We start from the raw sequence: 26131 nt of genomic DNA, 5'->3' as shown, positions 1-26131 counted from the left end.
GCAGAAGCCCTGCGTTCTTCCCAGTTGATTCTGGGGTTCGTCAGGGGTGTGTTCTTGCTTCTACTCTGTTCAATGCTTGCATGGAGTGGGTGTTGGGCAAGGTTGTGGGTTCAAGTGACTGTGGGGCATCTGTTGGCTAAGAAAGATTTACTGATCTTGACCTTGCCGATAATGTTGTGATCTTCGCAGAGTCAATGGAAGATATGATTGTGGCCCTTGAGAGACTGAGCGAGGAATCTGAGTGTCTGGGCTTGATAGATAGTGTTCTAGATAAAGAACAAGATCTAGGCCTTTAATGACCTCTTGGTCACAGCCATCAGTAGTGTGTCTGTCTGCAGATAGAGTGTGTACCTTGTCAAGAGGTTTACTTACCCTGGCAGTTACATTCATATCTCTGGTAACTTTTACTATGAAGTCAGTAGATGGATTGGGAGAGCATGGCAGGGTTTGGATGGTGGTAGGTCATGAGGGCACTTGAAAAAGGCATTTGGCACTCCCGATACCTTTGTAAATGTCTGAATGTCCAACTCTTTAGAGTCCAGGGACCTCATGTATAATGCTGTGCATAGAACTCACACTATAACATGACATAAGCACAAAAGCGGAAATGTGCTTATGCACAGAAAAATCCAGATACATAAATCTGTGCGTTCGCCAACTTCTGCGTTCTTCCACTGCATAAATCCAGGTCAGCATGAAAAGTAACTTTTAGCGTTTAGAGTTCTTGGGATGAAACTCTTTCTGAACTGCGAGGTCCGTACAGGAAAGGTTTGAAACATTTGCCATGTGAGAAGCAGGTCAAATAGGAAGCATGGCTGAGGCGGTGTGTCTGCTTGATGCTGTTTACCGATAATTCTCTTTCCGATCAGCTTCTCCGAGTGGTGCAGTAAGAGTAATACGGAAAAAGATGATCCGCTGTGGCAACCCCTGACAAGAGCAGCTGAAAGGTGAAAAAAGGAAGTGTAGTGAGAGTAACACTAAAGCAGCTGTGGTATTTAGAATAGTTTGACCATTCTGTGGACCATTATATTGTTACTGTTTAATTACAATCAGATGCATTAAACTAATAAACAATATGCGGTTAATTTCAGTGTATTTATAAAGCCGCCTCAGGAAAAGAAAGGATAACCACACAGGAACAGTAGCACTGCTTTGACGCTGGGTGCAGCCAGTCTGCAAAACTGAGCGGAGAACTTGCGTACGACAGGGTATGAGGTACTGTGGAAATGTGCGTGGCTTTACGCCAAGTTTAGGTTTTGTACATCGCAATTTGAACGTAGAAACGTTCTTACGCAACATTTCTGTGAGTATACACCGTTTATACATGAGGCCCCTGGTGTTTCCTGTTTTGCTATATGGTTGAGAGGTCTGGACGCTTTCCAGTGACCTGAGATGAAAACTGGACTCCTTCGGTATTGTCTCATCAGAGAATCCTTGAATACCACTGGTTTGTCTTTGTGTTGAACGAGTGGTTTCTCATGGAGTCCCGAATGAGGCACATTACCTGCATTGTGAGGGAACGTCAGTTACGGCGCTACGGCCATGTGGTGTGATTCTCAGAGGGAGATTCGGCTCACAGGATTCTTATTGTTGAGGACCCAAGCAGCTGGACCAGGCCAAGGGGATGGGCATGTAACAGTTGGCTGTGGCAAAGCTGAGCTCTTTTGTCGAGTGGTGGGTGTGGCAACGCACTGTACTAGTGCATGCTCCCCCACCTGACCTAACGCCTTTAATTGAGTTAAGTTTCATGTGTGAGCTATTCCTTATTCACACCTAAAGATAATGTTAATTAGCTTGCATGTTTAACAAATAAAGGAAACACCATGTGTCTGCATTTTTCTCAGGCTTGTCTTTGTTCGTTGGTACAACCTATGGAAGTCTATCCATCCATCTATTCCAAAACCTGCTTTTTGTAGTTGTGCATAGCTCAGAGGCAGAGCCTATCCTGGCATCATTAAGCAAAAAGCAGGAACCAACCCTTAATGGTATTCCAGTACACTGCAGGGGTATACTAGCAAATGCAACCTGTAATTTACGGTGCCTGTTTAACCTTGCTCACATTTCTTTGGAATGTTAAATGAAAGCCAGAGTATTTGCAGGATTAACCCCACACAGACATTGTGGGAATGTGCTATACCAATGCTGGTGGTTACCAGCTTAAATTTGAATCCAGTCTCCTTGAGCTTTGAGGCAGCAGTGCCATTATTCTATGCTGCCTTCCTCACAAAATCATCAGGCCAAGTTCAGTGTGAAAAACGGGCAATAAGACAGAATTACAAACAGAGTTGGAAAATTCTTTCTTATGCACCTGTACCTGAAGTAAAATTTAATAGTATTGTAAAATGATAAATATACTTTTTCTCTGTACCTTATTATCTTGTGACGTGTTCTGTGCTTTTAACTGTATTGCCGCTTTCTCAGACTAGGGACCCTTTCCCAGTTTTGTACAACCTGCTACTAATGATTTTATTAATTTTCTTGTTTTGAATGTATCAAATTATGATGTAGATATTGTTACATTTGACTTTTCGTCTTATTAATCATTTACTTTTGTTCATTACATTTTTATTTCTGTTACTACTCTATCAGTGAATGAGTATTCATTGATAATGTTCAGTTACTCCTGGATTATGAGATTCAGTGATCGCATAATTTAATGTAAAATCAACCAATCACTACATATCTTATGAGTCCAAGCACATTTGATAAAATTCCTGCATTAAACAGGGTTACTATGCTTTTTGGGGCTTTGCTTCTTCTTCTTGCATATTGACAAGAATTTAATTAGTCCAAACATGGCAAAAAGAAGTGCTTTGCATTTCCCGGCTAATATTTCAATGAAAAGTCACCTAAAACAATATTGCAATATGCATGAAAGCACAGGTAGAGTGTTTTGCACTCTTTATTAAGTTGTGTTAGAGCACAGAAAAAAGCCCACTATTGAGAGCCATCTCCAGTTTAAAAAACATGTAAGAACATTGGAGAATAAAAATTACCTTGTTAGATTACCATGACTAAGACTGTTTGTTGCTGGTAAAACATTGGAAAATGCAGAATAAAATTCACGCAAATATGGACAAGTGTGTAGGCCTAAAATTTGCATGGGTTTACAAATATCAAGCGCAGTGTTTTTTTTTTGATTTTATTAAAAGCAAGTAACACTCCATGCAATCAAGTCAAACGTAACAAGACTAAATTCAATTGAACCCCCACCCAAGAGAATAGGTGGAAGGTCAACAGCAAGAGTAAAACTTTAAGAGTAGAAAAGAGGAAAAAGTATCCCTTTCCCTAATATAAATGCTTCTTCTAAAACGTTATTGATTACATCCTGCCAGGTACTAAAAAAGTTTTGAACAGATCCTCTAAGTGAGAATTAGATTTTTTCCAGTTCTAAATAATATGTAACATCAGTTACCCACTGACTTATAAGGGGGTTGGCTAGGATTCTTCCAGTTGATCAAGATAAGTCTATGTGCTAGTAGTGGAGTAAAGCAGTTTGTTTGCCCATCTGGGAGTACACCAAACATAGCTGTTAATGTATTAGGAGTGATTGTGATACCAAGGGTGTCTAATAGGCATTTAAAACGTTTTGTCCAGAATAATGTTAATTTGGTGCTCACCCAAAAACATGTGGCCTAGTGAGGCTGGCGCTCGATTGCAACATGCACAGGTTGGATTTTGCCCTGAAAACATTTTGAACAATTTTAAATGATATAGATGTGCTTGATAAAAGATTTTAGCTTGAATAGTTTTATCCTTTGCGCATATGGAGCTCGAGTGAATTCTGTGCATGGCTGCCTTCCACTCCTTTTCTGAAATGTTGAGTAAGAGATCCATGTCCCACTGTACTCTGGGATCTTTGAAAGGAAGGGACTTTAAAACGTGATTATATAATATAGAAATGATGTAAGAGTCTTCAAGACTGATCAGTATTTCTTCTGGAATAGAAATAGTTTGGAGGTGAGGAAAACTGGGCAGATTTTGTTTAGCAAAGTTTCTAATTTGGAAATAGTGAAAAAATTGTGTTGATGGGTAGCTAAATTTGAAGTGTAATTGTTCGTAAGATGCAAAGACGTTATCTTTATACAAATCTGTAAATGATTTAATCCTATACATTTTCCAAACATTAAAACGGAAAGTTTGAGAGGGTAGTTAAAGGTGTCTTTTTTTTAGAGGTGCCACAGATAAAAGCTTCTCTCTCTTGGAAGTGCTTCCTATATTGGTTCCATATTCTGAGTGAATGGGAAGGACAGTTGGGTTGGTAGTATATTGATGATACAAAGCAAGTGCTAAAGTGAAATGGAGAGTAGACCATCTATGTATGGCTTGTGTAAATTTTTCCATGCAGAGAGAAGCACAAATTTATCAATTCCCACAAATTCAAAATTTTTATGCTCAAATTTTCTGCACATATTTATGTAGTCAGCCATGTCTTCCGCGTTGCAAGAATATTATTTTATAATTTGCCTAATTTGTTACTAAGGAGTTTTTTTTCCTTTTTCATTGCTTACATTTAATTAAGCTAACATGCATATGATTTCACCTTCTTATTGCAGTTGATCTTGACCAGATCTTGCAGCTGTGGAATTCTTCAGTCGTTTGTTCTGTGGAGCTGGAGTTGACGATGTGGCTAGAGCATGAAATCCTGTTTAAACTGCACTTTACAATAAATCCACTAAACTTTGTTAAGTTGAAGGCCTTTTATTTAACTAACTGCCCTCTGCCTATTCATGGCTGAGTTGTGAAAACTATGCTCATAATAATCATTTCTTCAAAATGTTTACAGTGGACTAACTACCTTTAAACCTGAATATGAAAGTACATAAGAAATCTGACAAATTAGAGGAGACCATGCAGTCCATCAAGCTTGTTTAGGTAGCAGCTAAGCTGTCCCAATTAGTGTTGATCAGCAATCTTTGCCAAAGCATTTTTCGTAGCGAATGTTCTACATTTTCCAGTGACCTTATTTTCCTAATATCTTCCTGGAAATTTGCACTGTAGCCAGCTTAGGCAAACATTTTTCTCCATGCTCCTCGTGATGCTTTGCGATGCCATTGTGACATCACAGAGATGAAACAGACATGTATAGAACTTTCATGCATACCTATTGTAAGATCATTGCTCACTTGGCCAATGCTGTTTCAGCTATTAAGGTGGCTGAAACCACACCATCCACCAAGCAGTGCTGTGTTGTATTTTTCCCTGTCTCTAACCACACTCATGTCTTCACTTGCGGTCTTTTCAGCCTCCCCAGGCTCTTTGATTGCTGTATGTGGGTCATAAGTGAACTTAAAAACGTAAAAATGTATCTTGGCACCACAAAGGTTGAGAACACTGCCAGTTTTCCATTTGTTTAAAATAAATAAATAAACAAACAAAAAGCTTGCAGTATAACTAGTGCATAACTAATGCCAAGGAATAGCACCAGCATTGCATGGCTAATTATGCATACAGATTATCCATGTGCCCAGATACCAGCTCAAAACAAGCCTTAAAGGAGCCCTCCCCATATCAGAAAACACAGGTAACACTGTGAACAAATAAAAAGGCATTTCTTAATTGTTGATGTAAGTAAAAAGTGTAACGTATCTGCGCAGATATATGGGTAACAAAAAAAATCGTTCCTGCTGTGCCTGGAGCCGTGACTTAACGAGATGGAGCTTGCCACTCCCATGCCACCGCTTCATACCACAGCCAAAGTGTGTCCAAAGATTAGTACTCTCACAATGCATTATCTTTTTATATGTATGTATGTGTATGCTTTTTTTTCTCATTTATTATCTTATTATTAATTTGTGTCACTTGTTCTATTTTATTTGTGGTATTCATTCCGTATGAGTGTTCTGGTTTTTGAGGTATTGTGGCGCAGTGGCATTTGGCCACAATAAGCAATCTAGGATTGTTGGCAGACAATTCCCTAGCACTTGGGGACACTTAGAAGACCATTGCACCATTATAATCCACTCAAAACTAGGTCAGTTGCTCCTACCCTATTGACATTTTGTGGAGTTTGCCAAAGTTTGCAAACATTTTCTTTATTTCGCCTACAAATGTAAAAGTTTTATGCTTTAAAGAATTTTAAAAAGAGACATCATTTATGTTAAGAAGTGTGTTATATTTTATTACACTTAAATAACTGTGAAAAATACCCTAAATACCAAGTAATTGTAAAATTTGATACATGATTTGAAAAATTTTGCAACATAATCATTTTTGGTTGCAGATATTGGAGAAAATTTTTGTGAACTCCTGGATGAACTGACAATTTAGCTGAAAGCAAAAGATGATTTGTGAAATATTATACTACTTCGTATATTCAGTATGCATATCATGGTATGGATATTTTCCTACATGTTAATTATATATCAACGGTAACATATTATGTCATTGTTTTGTGTGTGATGTGCAATTTATATGCTAACTAGCTGAAATACCTGGCCTTGCCTGGGAGGAAAATTAAGAGTTTTTTTTTTTTTTTTAATTGTTTGAGAAAAATATAAATAAAAAAAAAACACAACTTTAAATTAACAAACAATGAAGACTCATGAATGTGCTTGTCTTGCAGTCTTGTATGTATGTTATCATCCAGCTGATGCTCATAAGCGGCCAACTCTATTTAATTTCAAAAGCAACAGGGGTGTGGTGGTGCTCAAACCTAAAGAATGCTCTCGCTCTCTGGTGGTTGTTCCGAGTGTCAACTGGATGATAACATGCATACAAGATCGCAAGATCACCCTGCCAAGAAGGGGGTGGGTTAGGGTTGATTTCACCCTGCAGTATTTTTAGTTGACCAATGAGAAACGTGTACCAAGTTTCATGAAAATCGCTCCAGCCGTTCAGAAGTGATGCTGCAACATACATACACACACACACACACACACACACATTGACTTATATATCTATATACTGTATATCCATCCATCCATTATCCAACCCGCAATATCCTAACTACAGGGTCACGGGGTTCCACCGGATCCAATCCCAGCCAACACAGGGCGCAAAGCAGGAAACAAACCCCGGGCAGGGCGCCAGCCCACACATACACACACACCAAGGACAATTTAGGATCGCCAATGCACCTAACCTGCATGTCTTTGGACTGTGGGAGGAAACCCACGCAGACACGGGGAGAATATGCAAACTCCATATAGGGAGGACCCGGGAAGCAAACCCGGGTCTCCTAACTGTGAGGCAGCAGCGCTACCCACTGTGCTGCCCATATATAATTATGCAAATTTTAATGCAATGCAGGAAAACAATGCAAGACAAAACAATTGTTCGAAATATCTTGTAATAAACCAAAATGGACTTACATTGAATTAATTCACAGATTTTTCCATGTAATGTCCCTCTTGTCCTCCATTCAGTTGTGAATTCTCTATGTAATAAACTTAAGTTATAGCGTAATGAAAATTGCATAATTAGATCTGGACCACCCTGTATATATATATAAAATAAAAGTATAGAATAGAATAGAAAATAAACTTTGCTAACTTTTAAAAATAGCCCTTTTGTGCTCTCCCTTTCTATAAATTATACATATAATATATATATATATATATATATATATATATATATATATATATATATATATATATATATATAATTGAGAGAGAGCGCGCAAAAGGGCTATTTTTAAAAGTATTTTTACAAAATACATTTATAGATAAAATATACGAAATGTTGACCCCAATAAAAATACTACTTGTTTCCAGAAAAATGAATGTAATTACAATATAGAAAGTTTTGACAGGTTTTGACAAGCAGTGCTGGATTTAATCGGATAACATCAACAAATTGAAATCCATATTTTTCTACTTTATCAACAAATCCATCAGTTAATCTTTATTATATAGTAGCATCCAGAATACATGCAGGATACGTTTACTTGCCACCCGTACATTGGCCTTGTATGAATGAACAAGTCTGACCTACAAGTAAGTGACCTTCTCTTAAGGGTCTGTGCTTGGTTTTAGCACAGTGCTGCTGGGACAGGCTTCAGCTGTCTAAAACCTCGTAACAATTATAACCAGGATCAGGACTTCTTAAAGTATTGCAAAGACGAAGTCCATGGTTCTTTACAGACCACAAAGGAACAACATTTTTTGGCACATTTAAACCACAAATTGTTGTTTATATATTATGTTTAGTAGTATATATACTACTAGTGCAAATGGCAGCCCAAAATTTATAGCCATTGTAGTAAGCATTATTTTATTATATTTTTTTATGAAATTAAATTCCGTACATGTTATCCAGTGCTTTCATATTTTTGTGCATTTTGAGCCTACAAATTGCTTCTTCTTTAAAAAGTCACACTTTCTGTGCTCTTTTGTGATTTTACATAAATGAATGATAATTATTGGCCTTGTGAGTAAAGATTAATATAAAAGAGAAATGACACACAACATCGGTGAAACTTTTATATGGAAATGTGGCCATAATCAAATGCCTTAAGATGCCTTCAGATGTTTTCCTTTTTGTAAACAAACTTGAATTGTGAACAGAGCTAATTATATAAGCCATCTGTTCAGTCACGGTTATTTATTAGAAGGGTTATAAAATGCTCTGGTCAGGTATGCTCAGGAAGTGGCAAGAGTGCACTTCTGAAGTCAATTATTATATAATTGTTAAGTTTATGTTTGTGTAAAATTGTTTAATATGAGTGGCATTGCAGCCGCACAGTCCCTGGACATGGGTTCAGATTCCTTCTGCAGCCCCTTTTGCATGTTTTTTGCCCATTTTCCCAACATTTCAATGTGTTTTGTCTGATCTGTCTTAATATGCATGTGTGCTGTGATTGACCAGTTACCAATCAAATGTGGGGTGTTATTCATTTATTTTATAAAGTTAATGATGCCGTTTGACACTGACATGGGTTCTGGCTTTCTAAGACCATGTACTGGCAATGAAACAGAATGAATAGGTAATCAAATATTGTACTACTTTAAACTTCACTTTTAGTCCAGGAGCAGCTTCCAAAATGTTATTTTTTTGCACTTCTAATGTGATGATATCTTTGATGTAGTGCATGAACACAGAGAGTTCCCTGTTTAACAATATCATTCATACCACTCCGAGCTGTTAGCAGCAGTTTGCTGATAGTACATTGACTTGTGATGCAGCTGTTGTGCATACTAAGCACTACATACTTAAGTCTGTGGGGGAAAATCACAGGAGGATCCATCTGCTCATTTCTGCTACTTTGCACTGATTTAAAAATACACTAATCTGGTTACTTGTCAAGAAGTGTTAGTTAAAAAAGGAAATTATGTGAGAGTTATCTTAACCAATGTGCTAAAAACTGCACACTTGCTAGGAGATTTGGCAGGATTGAATTCTTTGAAGAATTAAGATTACTCAGTCAAGGCACGTCATTTCAAGGTTTTGATTTTCAAGGTTTATTTTAATATCATATTATCTACAAATATTTATGAAGTACTGAACACAAATGAGGCCATGTATATTTTAATTGAGTTGTTTCACTTATTGCTCTACTTTGAAATAAAATCAGCATTTATTTATTTTTTTTCCCTCAGCTTTTGTGTAATCTCTACTAATTAGAGTTCTTTATTTTCCAATCTTCTAGGTTGAACATCCCATCACAGAGTGCATTACTGGACTGGACCTGGTCCAGGAAATGATTCGCATTGCCAAGGGATACAAACTGCATCTGAAACAGGCTGATATTCCAATTAAAGGCTGGGCTATCGAAAGCAGAGTATATGCAGAGGTAAAAAGGAGAACGTTCGTTGTGTATTTGTCAATGCAAAAAGAAAAGAAATCACATAATATAGATGTGTCTTAATGCTGTAACCATTAACTTTGTTGGCCTTCCCTCCTTTTTTTATGCTGTGTATGTTTCAGTTTATTTTATACATTTGCCTTTTTAATTGCCTGCCACATCCTGAATATTTCTCAGCCAGTGTTTTTTTCAGAAGTAATTAAAAAAGGTAATAATTGTGCAACTTGTAAAGTGTGTGTGCATGTGTGTGTTTTTATTGTGGCCAGAAATTTATTAGTACTTCAGTTGCAAGTTACAAAGAAAGAAGAATAATTATCAGTCCTGTTAATGGAGGATAATTAAGCAAAAATAACCATGTCAAAAGCTTTCTCTTCTAGTAGCTGCAGTAAACCTTGTTTCCTGTTTTTTATATACAGTAAAAGTTAATGTTTCCTCTCTTTCTACCTTCCATCAGGATCCTTACAAATCATTTGGCCTGCCATCCATTGGTCGTCTGTCACAGTATATTGAACCTCTAAATCTGACTAATGTAGGTGTCCTTTTGTTTAATTTGATTTCATTTTACTTGTATTCTTCACTTTTATTTCAGTGTTATGAAACATTTTCCTGTCCCAAAAACCTTCCTTTTTAAGTGTGTTTCTAATGCAAGTCAATACAATATTGAAGCTTAAAGTCAATGGCACAATGCTTCAGGTTTAAGAGCAGCATTATCAATATAGAAGTAGTTTCTTTGAATAAACTTTTATAGTTTCTTTTTTGTGTATGTTTTTGAGTGGTGAAATGTGAGTGCTGTTTAAATGTATACTTATTCTAAATTTCAGAGCAGGGTTACTGCATTACAGTATCAGACTCACCACCCTCAAATTTTAAGTCAGTACTCCAGTGATTGTACAATTCCTGCACCATTTGTGCAGTGATTTTAAAGTTGCTTAAGTGTTATTATATATACTGATTGTATTATTAAAAAACAAATTAAGCATGGTTTAAAGTAAAACAAGGAAACAAACTGCAAAAACTCTTCCCACAGCACATTGTAAAATCCGTTGCTTATATATTGCTTCACAGCTTGTAAAGCTAAACTGTTTACAGTATATTTGTGCCTTTTGTTATGCATGTTATTTAAATGGTTTATACAATAATTGAGAATGTCTTCACACCTAAAGTAGTTTTTAAAAGTTTAAAATTAGGTGGTGTATGTGGTGTTGTTTACCAAATCTGTCCCTCAGATATTGTATTCGCTTTCAAAAGTGTCTTTTTCAATATGAATTCCATGAAATCTGTCCTATATTCTAGCTAAAACTGTATACTGTGTCTCAGTTATTTGGTCTCAGAAGATGAAAATTATTTGAAAGGGATTTTTCTCATGTTCAACCAGATATTCATGAAACCAGTTAAATATGTGTGTATTTTCAACTTAAGAGCTTGTAAACATTCTGTATCGGCAAAAGCCAGATGGATTAAGTGTTTGCCCCTTCAACAATAAGTCAGCCAAAATGTCTCACATCTCTAATGAAAAAGATCTTGTTTGCCAGTATTTTGCCCTCCTTCTGAGAGTTGGCAGTATAAATAAGCAGAGAAGTTGCAACCTCAGAGCTTTATATTTTACAAAAGATGGTGTTTGTCCAAAAATAGGTTTTTGAAATATGTTTTCCATTTTTTGCTGACCTTTAATGCTTAACACAATTTTTCCATTTTTATTGCAATTTCCTTAAAATGTCCACATTTTTGTAGTTATTTTTTATTTGGCTTATTTTTTATAATTTAAGTTAGTCTATTATGATTACTTCATGTATTGTCTGTTTAACTCAAAAATCAAATACTCTTTTGATATTCTCTCTTTGATTAAGTCTCCCCACAATAATTCATTGGCAAGTATTTCTCTCTTGAAGTCACCTGTGGGAATCCGGTCTTTTATGGCTTGATTAATATTTGGTTATTACAGATTGATTTAAATGTTTCATTGCTTTAAATGTTTTATTCCTGGTTTTCCTAGCTATTAATATTTAGAAGGTTTGTTATCTGTGAATTGAAGTAGGTTGGGTAAAGATCAATCAGAAAAAAAATCAAAGCTAATCTGTACATAAGAGATTAATCCTTGTTAATAATGCAAATGGCTAGTAGTTTAGGAAGATCAGAGTATTTTGACTGATTCTGTTTACGCAGTTACAGTAACTCTTGGTATGTTTTGTACTGCAAAAGGTTATCAAATTAATTAAGTAATGCATTTGTGGCCTATGCTAAGAACAAAGACATACATAAAAGACAAAGTGTAAGTTTTCGTTGAGCTAAATTTATTGCTTAAAAGACTGACATGCAATGTACCTTTTTCATGTGTCAAAAATTAAACCACGTTGTGTTTGCATGTTTATACTTTCAGTTGTCTAAGCCTGAAAAAAGTTGAATTATACATTTAAACAATATAAATATTCACAGAAATTCCACATTGCTTACTTTTTCAAACCAAACCTTGGTCATTTTAAAGCAAGCCCTTAAATATGTGTAATATACTCAGTGTAGACTCCTATTCATATTTCCCACCCTAAAATCAAAACCCTTATTGAAACTTCAACAGTTGTTGATGTAAAGAATTATCCAACTGTCCATCCAAATATCACAATGGAATAATGCAAGGGTTTACAGCTATGCTTAGTTTATTTTGAAACTTTATTTTTAATCAGGGACACACTTTTGTGTAATTTAATGGATACTTTCACAGTTTGTTTGTTAGAGAGCACAGCGGTTTCTGCTATTGCCTGTCAGCTCTTGGAGTCTGGTTTCTTTTCTGACCTGGTTACAGTGAGTATGGAGTTTGAATATTCTCCCAGAGTCTGCATAGCATTTTCTGTGGGTACTCTTTGTTTTCTCCAACATATCAAATATGTGGAGTTTAAGTTAGCTAGCTTTATAAGCAATTTATTTTTAATAATGAAATATTTGTCTATATTTAGATATGCAGTTGATCTTTTTAGTGTGCTAAATAGTTTCATAATAATTCGACCCAGTCTTATTATCCAAAGGTGAATGAACTTTGCTTCTATTTTACCGGAGAAATCTAGAAATAGAAATCTAACCATAAAAGAAGTGGAGCAATACAGCATTGAAAAGACTCATAAACAGACATAGTTGCAATAAAATTTAATTCCAAGTACTAAATAGTCTAATAACTACCTAGAAAAATATGTCAAGCGGTGAATTTCTTGAGCTACATTCTTGATTAAATGCTCAACAAAAGACCAAATGATTTGAAAACTATTTCCAAAACAACCCATTCAAAAAGCCTAATGTTGGACCCACATTTTCAGTGGCTTCAGTGGTTGATTTTTTTGTTTTTATCATATCATTTGACACTACCAAACTTTTATTTCACTTTTCTTTTGTACGATTTCAGAGTCATTGAGTTAGCTAGTTGTAATGCTGTTTCTTTCTTTTGTATTTCATTATATGAAAGAAATCAAATGCACATGTATATGGAAAAAAGAAAGCCCAATCATAAACTAAGGTTGAGACATTCCTGTAAATCATCTTGCACGTATGAAGTATGTTTTGTGAATAAATTGCTTCCACCATTCAAATGTTAACACGTGTTTTGACTCGCCCTGTATATAATATACTTTCCTTTGTGCTTCTAGACCAGTCTAGCTTGTCAGTAATGTGCTCTGCCAAATACTTGGATGAGTGTACCACATTTAGTTCCTGAATAGAGAGGCTGTTTGGTGCAGTGAAAGTTAATTACCAGTTACCTTGGTTTTGTTGATTTTAAGTTGCAGACAGTTCTCTTTGCAACAAGAAACAAAAGTTCTCCACTTGAATCCTGTACTTTGTCTCATACTCGTTCTAAATAAACCACATTAGTAGAGAATCATTTGAGAACTCCTGTATACCATATGTTAAAAATGCATTATGTATTTGCACATATCACCTATTTATATATGCTGTTTGTTATCTTATATTGAATTCTTATTATTGACTGTTCAACAACCTAACATACTTTAATGAGAAAAGTGGCTGTGCAGGATAACTGAGGTCTTTAACCTCCTATGCACTTAGGGGTGTTTGATATTATTGAATTTAAATTGCAACCCCTAATATTAATGGCCGTTATTTATTTTATGTAATAAAGGAGTTGCAGATTGCTGACGAGAAGTGAGTAGAACACTCCAGATTTTTAAAAGAAAGTACATGTATAAAAACATTTTTTTCACACCATATCAACTATATACATTAAAAAACAAAAAAGATTGCTCATTTTAAGGATTTCTTTCCAAAAAGACTGGGTTTTACAGAATATAACTAAGATGTTTTATGATGTACAGCCCAGGAATCAATGTTCTTTTGTGCCCAAATCTGTCAGAACTATCATCGTACCAAGTTTAAATGTCATATTCCAGAGCTTTGGAAAGTTACACTGTTTGGTACAAGATGTCCCCGCATTTGGAAACATTTAAAGAATCTTGCAAAACAAATACTGCAGTTGCAGTTGTATTTTTTATGAAAAAAGAAATAAATTATATATATATATATATATATAGCATACCAGACTGCATTAACCATGAAAAGATTCCATGAGCAGTAGGCTGCAAAAACCCAGCGCGCTGTAGCCAGGGCATGTCATTGTGCCTGACATGTTTTTTTTCGTGCAGTTTTTTGTGAGCAGCACTGATGCATCAAGTATAAACAAGAATTAAGAAGCACATACATGCTACTGAGCAATATAGCAAAGTTAAGCAGCAAGTCTGGAAAGCAAGCAAGAGAAATAATAGTGTTAGCTTTAAAGCAAAGGCACAGTGAGGGCAAGAATGTCAAAAGTTAATTGTATTCTCTCATTGTTTACTGCAATATAAATAAGGTAATGATTAATGCCTTCTATGTTATGAGTGAAAAAGATGAACCTTCCACTACTGCTTCAATACCAATTACTAGTTAAAGGAATTATAATTAAGAGAAACACTATTACAAACTTACATGGACAGTATCCTTTAAAATACACTAGAACCTTTTCAGGCGGATTAAATATGGAGGATATTCCACAAATGACTGCAGGGTGGGGGCAAAAGCACAACCAAGTCATTTGTATGTACCGTGCTGTATGCAGAGAGTGTCTAGACACCACACAAGTTTAATTTCAGGCAAAACTAATTTTAGGAATGAAAAGATGCGAAGGCACAGTAACTTTAAAGACCGGCAAGACTTGACATGTACTGATAAAGTGCTAAATCATTTCATGGATTATACAGCTTGGAAACAAAAATGTACATTGATGCAGAAGTTAACTCTTTTTAACTGAAAGCGCTTGCTTCAGCTGAGAAACCTAAAATATTCAGCAGCCTGTTGATCACATTTGACGATTTGAATGATTCAACAATGATCCTGTCAGAAATTTCAAAATGTTAAGCTTTAGGAAATTGCCAATAACCTTTGGAAATTAGAGGTCTATACTCCATTAGAAACAGATCTTGCCTTATGCAATCACAAAAAAAGTTGGTTGATATTAACAGATATGTACTGTAGGCTCCTAACCCAAAACAATCCTTCTCACTCTGGTATACTGAATGTTGTGAAAACACTCCTTACTATTAGTCCAAACACCGCAGAGCGTGAACATTTTTTTTTAGGTATAAACCTCATCTTTACTAACTTGAGGACCTGCTTAATGGTGCAAATGTGTCACATTTTAATGGAGCTGTATATACAGATCACTAGCTGCTGTCGACTAAGAGTGCTGTGCAATCACGTACAATAAAATCTAACAAACACACATTAGTGTAAAAAGGTACAGACACACCCCAAGACGGCAACACCCATCCTTTATGTTAGGCTGGACCACCAGGTTTGCAAAGCAGGTAACTCAGCAGACTACCACATGCATTTACAATTTGTCCACCCAACAATACTGTATATACGCACACACAAACACTATATATACTGTATATATATCACTCTGAAGCAACAAGTAAACAATCTATAATTGCTGTATGTATAATTATGCACTCATTCAAACCTTTACTTTCAAAATTATTTTTCATGCCAGCCCTTGAAGCAACCTCTGTTTTCTATTACTTCATACTTAACTTTTGTAAGTCACATATAGCCTGTACAAACACATGTTAATGGCACATCCGCTTAATGATTAAAAAAAAAAATCTATTACAATATAATTAGTTTAAAATTTAGTTTAAACTGGCAATCCAGGTAGAAATGATAATCACCAAAGCCTATTTTTAGGTTGCATTTAAGACCATTTTAGTTGCAGTCTGGAGCCCTAACTGGACCACGAGTTGGGCCGCGCAGAGGTTGCTTCTGGGGTGCATGTGGCCCATGGGCCGCTATTTGAATATGCCTGCTGTAGTGCATAAAAAATTCAAGGAGAACATCTATTTCTTAGTTGATGGAACTGCCATGTCTGACATCAACAATAATACCACAGTCAAAAGCCACATTGATTTTGTGTCTTGTCAATTCTAATGTTTGTAAAAACAACATTTAACCCTCTTGACCATATCTGCATGCTGTGTTATATTCAGGGCCATCCACATGGTTAGCGGTTTGAATAAACTGGTTCTTAACAAGCTGGTGTACCTAATAAAATGCTAAATCAGTGTTTATACAGTATGTGTGCATCATTTGCCCAAGTGTCTGCTATTCCCATAGTTGTCATTATTAGACTACAATTAAAGCAGAAAACTGAAAAAAAGCAGATTAATAGGGAAACGGCAAAAGAAAATTAAGCATTTAAAGCAACAATTCAGATATTTCTAAATGTGTTATAAATGTAAAATTTACAATGCTGGAATACAGGATAAGAGGAAAGAAAAGAGACCATCTAACTAAATAGGATCAATTAGAGTTGAAATGACTCGCTGATTGTGAAACTGGTTGACCCAAAAACCTGCTACCACATGGGGTCCCCAGGACTGAATAAGAGTACCACTGCAATGGAGAAACCCGCATTTCAAAGACTATTATTGTGAGATATGACACTTCTGTAATAAAGGCAGTTAGCATACATCTGATCCAGCATCCTCCAAAGTTATGTTTGTAAGAAGGGTATTATCTTTGTAACTAAACCATTCCTTAAAAAAAAAAAAACGATGCAACTTTCTCTGCGGCATGCATCACAACGTATGCACACACTAGTAGAATTTAAGGTTTGCATTTCATATTATTAAGTTTTTCTCATGGATTGACTAATACAGTTAATCCCAATAGTACATACAGTATATGAAGAAGAATTGTACTGGATAAAGTCAGGCATGAACTATTAAAAAACACGTGATATACAGACACTGCACTTATTTCTTAGCAAACATTTGTAATTAGGCCTGGGTAAAAATATATATTTTTCTGATTAATAGTTATTCTCAAATGTCTCAACATCAACTTTGTGAATCTCTGTCCTGTTCAATTACTGTATGTAGATTTTTTTTCTTATCTTTGTTTTTGGTGCCCTATAAGTAGATGTCGCTAATGCACCTGTTATGTCTTTCTATGGAAAAAAGCACTTTACTATCTAATCGGTGCCGTCGACACTTGAATCCACTTGTGTGGACTTCCTATGGATTCAAACGATGCGTTGGTAAAGAACACCTGAGTAAAGCTGTGCAGCTCAGAAGTTAAGTATTGCTGTAACACAACAAATTTGAGAAATCATTTATCCCGTTGTCACCCGTAAATGTAATCTCAGTCAACATCTAAACGAGTAGAACCTAAACAATCCACACTGGAGATGGTGGAAATTCTAGGCTTTAATTTATTTCGCCTTGTGCCCAAAAAATGAAAAAAAAAAAAATCTATAGCAGCTTTTATCTGTAAAGATATGAGACCCTACACCATTGTTGAAAACAAGGGCTTTCCACAAATGATACAGGTTTTTCATCTGCGGTATGCTATACCAACCAGGAAGCAAACGAGTGAAGTTATTGTACCTTGGCTTTATGACGATCGTAAGCAAAGTATCGCCACATCTCTTAGGTCAGTGGAGAGAGTAGCCCTAACTTGTGACAGCTTAACATCTACAGCAACAGATTCCTATGGGACAATCACACATTACTACATTAAAAACAGACAAGTGCGCTGCATGCCAGTCACAGCAGGAGCAACCTCACTGCCTGTGCAGTATGCGTAGCTGCTCAGATGACTATTCTTCCACCTTTTTAGCATTTTCCAATAGCTGTTCCATTCCATGACCGCATCAGTCACAAGTTTGTGTGTTGGCAAGTCCAATAATCATTGCTTCTCTTTAAGCAAGTGGCTTGCTAAGAAGGAAAAAGTTTGTAACACGCTTCACCCAATCAAGCAAGAGGGCAATTGTTGTAATTTTCAGTGCAGCCTTCGATACCAAAGTGAACTTGTGCACAAAGCATCCGATGTGAAGTATCTCTATAAGCTGTACTGCATGGAAGCTCTAGATCCTCATTTAAAACACTTTTTTTCTAAGGTGGAAGTTTAAAGATGCATTTTCTGAAATTGATTAATGCAACAGTTACATGTGAGCAACTGATGATGTGTAACTTCTTGAATTATACAAAGACACGAGTCTTCCTGCTGTATGTTTAATCTTAAATGTCCAATAGGGGAAAAAAATTTGTGTAACAGTTTAATTGAAGGGTGTCTACATGGAGATTAAGAACACACATATAGGTTTTTGAATGAATAACATTTATTTAAGAAGCAATATTTGACTATTTTATTATAATATTATTCATAAGATGATATAGTTGTTTTATATAGTAGATGCTTTTGCATTGTATTTAAACAATGATCCTCCCATAGTATGTGTGGACTCTGATGTGGAAAATACATATGTTAGTTATGGCGAATTTTGAGTGAAGTGCTGTGAAAAAGTTTTTTTTTTTTTTTTTAAAAGAACAATGATATTTTGTTCCACATCTTGCAAATACTGATGTTAAGTGTACATTACTAATCAAGTATTTTTTCTTAAGTGTCATTCCATGCTTAAGCATGTGTTATGAAGTCACTATGTACTGTATACACCCTTCAGATAAAGTGTTACTGAAATTTGTCACATTATAGTAATGTTCTCTTTGCATGGTTAAGTAATCCCTAAAAAAATCCAGAACTTCAAATACATCAGTGCACGCGGATGTTCTGTTAGCGTGGCACTGCCAGATCTAAACACTAGAGTGGTGATTTGCTCGAGTACTGAAGTGACTTTAGGTGCAGGAGGAAATCCTATTTTACTTATGGTGCCAAGGAGAGTTGCATTGTGGTGCAGCAGTCCTATTAGCCAGTGAAATCGCTGTGAAAAAGCTGTCTGTTGTTACGATTCTGCCTTTGTCCTGACTGATAACAGTCACAGGACATCGTATTTTTGATTGTCTGTACAACAAATACTTCTGAGCAGGTATAATCAAAGCATCCACTGTGGTCATGTTGTGAAAAGAATGGCGATAAATGCCATCAATTCAGGCAAGTTCGTTGTACCACGTGAGTGTCACTGACAGAATAAAACTGAATAATAAAAAAAACAAGAGCTAACTTTTACAAGTGGCCAAAATTTACACCAGGTGTTACAGGCTCAAATCAAATGTATGTATTTATTATAGTAATAATAATAGCAGCTCAGTACTCAGAATATGGAGCACCGGGACTCGAACTGGCACCCTTATGGTTATAAGGCAGCAGGTCTTACCTCTGCACCATCCAAGAATACGTATTAACTTTCTGTCAATTGACATTTCAGCTTGGGTTTGTAACTCATTGACAGCAACATTTAAATTGAATTATTATTATTTTGTTTTTTTACTTTGATTATATTTTTGAATTAAAGCACACGTGTTTACTTGGTATTTGTACTAACGTCTTCACACATTATACACTTCACATTATTATTAGTATAACATGGAAAAAGTTTCTGCTTTAGGTATGTGTTCAGCATTTTTTGCCTCACATTTCCTTTCATCCTGTACTTACCCAGATCTTTGTAGACACAGAGTACACATGAAATTCATGTGTTCCAAATAACGACATACTGTATTATTTACCCTATACAACTCCAGGCACATCACATGCAGATAAGGAGCCTTGGCTTGAGCTGGGAGACCTTTTTGTCAAGGTGTGGGATGGGACAGCAGGCAGCTTGTGCTTGTGCTGATTGACACATTTGCAAAACAAAACACGCTAATGGAGAGGTGTGAAGGGATTTAAGGTGGGCCGGGATTACGAGTTTTTTTTCGTAGGCTGCAAGGATTCTAGTGTTAAGTCTTACTTATAAACTCCTCGATCTACATAAAAGCAGTAATGGAACAAGCTGTTTTGTTATATCCTGTGTATCATTATTTGGACAGTATTGCACTGTATATTGCTATAATAATAGAAAGGAAGACAGACAAGTCACTATAACCATTAAAACTTTAGGTCTTTCCTCTTAGAGAAATTGTAAAGAAAGCTAAGATATCAGTAGCTACAGCTTCATACTTTATTGAAGGAAACTCTGACCCAAAGCCTCAATAAGAGCAGAAGACAAATTTCTGAGAGTTGATTTCTTGTATGGTAGGCACCACACAGTGTAACAACATCTTCAAGCATAACTAAACAGCTATGGTTTATCTAAATCTTTGTGCATTTGTTCTATGCTTTGATTTTAGAGTACACATAGAGTTTGTTACTGGCCCAGGCAAGCCTCTTTTTCTTATATTGCAGTTTTGACAGTGACTTTCTTACTGCTATTTGTCTGTCAAACCTGCAACTCAAAGCTTTCTCTTCACAGTTGAAAATGATCATTGCTTGCTTTGAACACTATCCTATGAGGCACTTATCACACAAGCTGTTGACTGTCATGTTATGTTTTATTCTTTTTTTAAACTGGCCTTCAATGATTGAAATCTAGAGGCATTTTATAATGGAGTAGGAACATTTTTTGAAGTATAGAAAATAAACATTTGATCTTTTCAAGGATTGACTGCCTCATGAGGGTGGAAGAGTCAGTTTTATGGGCTGGGAAGTGGAAAGAGCAGGTTCAGGTGGCAGAAAACCAGAAGTGATGTCATCGATGGAAGGTCTGTCAATTATCCTTTATCTATTCGGATAAGGTAAAGATGTATTAAATGACAGCACCAATCCCTGGTTTGGGTCAAGCCCAGGGGCCTCATGTATAACGCCGTGCGTAGAACTCGCACTATAACACGGAAAAATCCAGATGCAGGAATCTGTACGTACTCCAACTTCCACGTTCTTCCGATACGTAAATCCCGATCAGTGTGAAAACTAATGCTCGTGCACGCGCTTCATGTAACACTCCAACTCCACCCAGAATTACGCCTCTTTGAATATGCAAATCAATATAAATCGCCCTTAAGCTCAGCCTTCTGTGAAAAGACAATGGGAAAAGAACGGGGGAAAATATAAGAATTTCAGCGAATACCAAGTGGAGGCAAAGGAAAAACATACTATTTGTTTAATTAAACCGTGTTATAATCAACAAAAGGAAGTTGATCGAGTGACATAGCGTGTTGGAGAAACTTGAAAGCTCAGATATCAGTCGCCGTGAAAAGGCGAGTCGTAGCCTACCGTCTAAGTGTTATATGAAAGCTTTTTACGGTACAGAGAAATCTCGAAATTTCCACTTTAATCATGTAGTTTATTTTTTCGTTAAAGTAGAACATCATAAACGTCATCTTAAAATCAGTTTCTCAAATCACATCGTAATTAAAGTAGCACCTTAAATGCTTTGTTTTGTATTTGATCTTCTATGTGCTCTATGTGTGTGAATCACTACGTGCTTCTTAAACCGGCTCTCTTCCTCCAACTGTACACAGAATCCATTACATTCGTGATATTACAGCTCTCTGAATAACTAAAATACTGAGATGTATACATGATATCATTTTCATGATGATAAGAGTTAAAGCACGTTATTAAACATGGGTTTTACAGCGCAGCGATTGTACACGACCATCGATGAAATAATTTATTGCAGCAGTACTCAGGGGCGGCTCTAAGCTTGTGGTGGACCTGGGCACAAAAAGAATCGGTGGCTCCTTCGGCCGCCAATGTCAATATGGTATCTTATGCACGGCGGATGGCCACGTCCATTGCGGACACTGCATAGCCGCCTCGTGCTCATGACACAAGCATTTAACTTTTGTCAAAATTTGCCGCTGCATTTTTAGCTGTGTCGTTATTTTCTCTTTCTGTTTTATATTCAATATGTATTGGCGTGGCCGCCCATGCAGTTCTTGCATTTCTTTCTCCAAGTAACCGATTGCTACACAATCAGCTCTGTAATATAGAGCGTTGATTCTTTAAAAAGTTTAAGGAACATTGAACTATCTTCGTAGTACGTGTTTAATTATTCTATCCTTCACGCCAGTTCCAGTGAAGAATATAGATTATTTAAATGAAGTTAAAGTTTTACCTGTATAATATAATAAACATATTTTGCTGTATTTCATCTTAAAAATAATATTGTCATCATATGTAAATACGCACTTTATAAAGTGGCTCAGGTTGTGCAATATTATAACTGTAGTGCAAGTTTACAGTGAGGTGATTGTACTTATAAGTACAAACAGTTCTACAAGGAGCAATTGATTGAGTGCATTTATAGTTCTTGGGATGAAACTGTTTCTGAACCGCGAGGACCGTACAGGAAAGGCTTTAAAACATTTTGCCATGGCTGAGGTAGCGTGTGCCTGATGCTGTATACCGATAATTCTCTTTAGGATCAGCTGCTGCTGTGATTCACACTCAGATACAGTGATATAAATACTCCAAGTGCTGCAGTGAGAGTAATATGGAAAAAGATGATCTGCTGTGGCAACTTCTAACAGGAGCAGCTGAAAGAAGAAGAAGGTGCAGTGAGAGTAACAACGCTAAAGCAGTTATGGTATTTGGAATACTATGGCTATTCCCTGGACCATTATATTGTTACAAGTTAATTACAATCAGATGCGTTACACTAATAAACAATATGCGGTTGGTTTCAGTGTATTTATAAAGCTGCGTCAGGAAAATAAGGTGTAACCACACAGGAACAGTACCACTGCTTTGACGCTGGGTGCCGCCAGTCTGCAAAACCGAGCGGAGAACTTGCATACGACAAGGTATGAGGTACCGTGGAAAAGTGCGTGGCTTTACGCCAAGTGTAGGTTTTATACATCGCGATTTGAACGTGGAAAAGTTCTTACGTAACATTTCTTAGCGTACGCACCGTTTATACATGAGGCCCCAGAAGTTGTCCCCTAATGACACGTGTGTGACAATGTGTACTCTAGCCAGTAAGGTAAAGAATTATGTAAATAGTTTAAATAGTACCAAATGTCCTTACTCAGTCTACAAGGTGATTAAAGCTCGGTACTCTTTATCTTTTCATCCCTAACCACCTGATATTCCTCTTTCATAAATTATAAGTGTAGCCTCTGCCTTCAGCATTTATATATATTAATTTTAAAATGTTTCTGTCTTTTGTCATATACTTTAGTGTTGTCTGCTACCTGCATGCTTAGATTTGTATTTGAGAATATTTATCTATTCAGTCATTATTGTCCCTACTAATCCAGTTTAGGGTCAAGGGTGAGTATAACCTATGCCAGGCTTTGTTGGACACAAGGGAGGATACACCTCTGGATGGATAAAGTGAAAATTCTTGCACATAAAGGCAAGGTTCATGGAATGTAAGAGACAAGCAGTAGTAGGCCTACAAGAGGAAAAACAGTCTTGCACAATGTGAGGCAGTAGGACTAATCTTTGTACCCCTGTGCACTACAGGCAGAGTCTTTCATTTCTGTAACAATGATAAATGGCCTTTAAACTACAGATTTTCAATCTTATACCTTATTTCTGATTATAGTTTACACTATTTTTCACTGAACAGTGGTAGGACTTAAGGATCTTGAGGAGCATAAATTTCACAAGTTATATTACTACTGACATTTCAAGTTATTTCTGAACTATAATTACAAGTTACTTATCCTTCTTTTCAGCACTACTTGTGAAATTCTGTTATGTACAAGGATGGTGTTTATCTCCAGGCATCTGTTATAGTGCCTGGAAAACATCTTTTTTTTCCTTTTATGTATGTATGTATGTATTTATTTGTTGCTTCATGTTTTATTGTGGAATTCTTAATGTGCAAAAAGCAGAAGAAAAGCGAATGAATTTGACAATACATAATGATGTTTCAGTAGCTGTAATATATATATGCTCTGACATCTGATGGCATGGGTCTTCTTGGTAGATGTGTTCTACCTCCTCCTTTCTTGAAGCTGTTGACTTTTTAAAGATTCTTAGGGCTAAAGTAAATACATTTAGCCCCCTGTCCTTACAGTGTAATTTTGACCGACCATATCAATACATGTTAACAAATTCAAGGTAACTAGTGGTTCAAGGGCCTGTTTTTTACGTATTTGGAAAGTCCAGAAAATTACCATTTTGCTATGTTGGAGATTGACTTTTCTTAAAATATAATCTTGCTCGACAGCCCTGTTGAAGTAGAAAGTTTCTTCCTTATAAGCTTTCCATACTGTTTTGTATGGTTTAAACACAGGTATACCAAAGTTTTTTTTTAGAAGAAAAAAAAAACTAAGATGTTATTACCTACTTTTTAACATCTTCAAGCTGAATAGAAATATCAGGCTCGCCAATACTTCGTTTCATTAAATCCTGGCTGAAATATTCAGTCAATGTGCTGTTTCCTTGAAGTCAAGTTCAGCTGATAGCTATGCATGTCTATTTTAGTTTACACATGTTTACATTCTGTGTTGCTTAGCTAATGTGGACATATCTGTAACAACATTTTCATATTTTTGAATGGGATGGTTTAGGAGTTTCAATTTACTTTTTCGTATACCACAATATAGTGTCATGCTATTTTTTTGCACCTGGACTAGTTATTATTGTAGGTGTTACTTTCTGATGGGCTCTACAAAAATGGGCTGGTAACAAATAGATATTTTTAAGAATTAAGTCTTTAAAAGCTCCAGAATTAAGCTGCTATGCTCCAAATTCCTAGTAGCAGAAATTAACTTGGCATAAAACTCAGGATTCCGGCTTCTTGACCTGCACAGGCCAAAGAGAACCACACTTATAAAAGATCAAGAAGGGAGCCAATGAGCAAAAGCATACATTGCTGTCACAATACTAATATTGTGTAGACACCCAGATTATGTAAGGCTATGGACAGTCCTACAGCTGTGACACCAGGGAAGGCTCATCCCTCTAGGTGCCATAAATAGTGCACAATGCACAGAATAAAAGGAACAAATAACATAAAGCAATTTAAACAAAATATATATAAATGATACAATGAAAGCATAATCAATACCGATGTTAACAAAAAAAAAAACAACAAAAAGGTTAGATTAAAGCAGAAAACTTAACAATAGTCAGATTCCCATTTTAAGCTTTTTATTGGAATCATTGCAGGCTCCATGTGAGTCTCCTAAAGCTAACTGTATTTTAGGTTTTGGTTTGTGTTCAACACAGCTTTAACTTTCACTCTCCTCAGCAACAGTTTATCTGCAATCTTGGCGTAGATTTTCTTTTCTATTATGTCAGTGCATATTCATATATAGTATAGCTGGCACATTTCATATGACAGTCGGTTTTAATGTGCAGCCTGGAATGCCCTCAGGATCTGTGACAGTAGAATAAGTGGAGGTCTTTGTATTTGTGCAAACATTGCTTAAATTACAACAACATTTATTTATATAGCACATTTTCATACTAAAAAATGTAGCTCAAAGTGCTTTACATAATGAGGAATAGAAAAATAAAAGACAGTAAGAAAATAAAATAAGTCAACATTATTTAACATAGAATAAGAGTAAGGTCCAATGGCCAGGGTGGACAGAAAAAACAAAAAAAAAAACCCAGAAAAAAATAAAATCTGCAGGGATCCCAGACCATGAGACTGCCCAGTCCCCTCTGGGCATTCTACCCAACATAAATGAAACAGACCTCTTTGTATTTAGGGTTCTCACGGAAGGACTTGATGATGATGGTCACGTTGACTTCTGGCTTTTAGTCCATCAATGTTGGAGCATCATGATGCTTTGAGTAGGTGGTGGTGGCGCAGGTCGCCACCACAAAGAAACCGGAAAAAGAAACAGAAGAGAGAGTTGGGGTCAGTATGGATTTTGGAGCCACTGTGAATAGTTATTATGATGAATTGAACATACAGAGTATCAGGATTAAGTTAAAGTGAAGTTATGAAAAGGCCATGTTAAAGCAATGTTTTTTCAGCAGTGTTTTAAAGTACTCTACTGTACTAGCCTGGCGAATTCCTATTGGCAGGCTATTCCAGATTTACAGTGCATCTGAAAGTATTCACAGCGCATCACTTTTTCCATATTTTGTTATGTTACAGCCTTATTCCAAAATGGATTAAATTCATTTTTTACCTCAGAATTCTACACACAACACACCATA

The 26131-nt window shown here is 36.2% G+C and overlaps 1 protein-coding gene across 1 annotated transcript in view; it reads left to right on the top strand.

Annotated features, from left to right (window-relative positions):
• Nucleotides 1-26131, top strand: part of pcca (propionyl-CoA carboxylase subunit alpha) — a 644470-nt gene that overhangs the window by 300592 nt on the left and 317747 nt on the right. The window contains exons 13-14 of the mRNA XM_039744810.1: nt 9590-9733; nt 10200-10274. Coding sequence (XP_039600744.1) covers nt 9590-9733; nt 10200-10274 — 219 coding nt within the window. The remainder of the gene's footprint in view (nt 1-9589; nt 9734-10199; nt 10275-26131) is intronic.

The sequence above is a fragment of the Polypterus senegalus genome, chromosome 2, assembly GCF_016835505.1.
Source record: "Polypterus senegalus isolate Bchr_013 chromosome 2, ASM1683550v1, whole genome shotgun sequence".
In the NCBI taxonomy this organism is placed as follows: Eukaryota; Metazoa; Chordata; class Cladistia; order Polypteriformes; family Polypteridae; genus Polypterus; species Polypterus senegalus.
The sequence above is the reverse complement of the archived record's forward strand: the minus strand, read 5'-3'. Positions and strand labels throughout refer to the sequence as shown.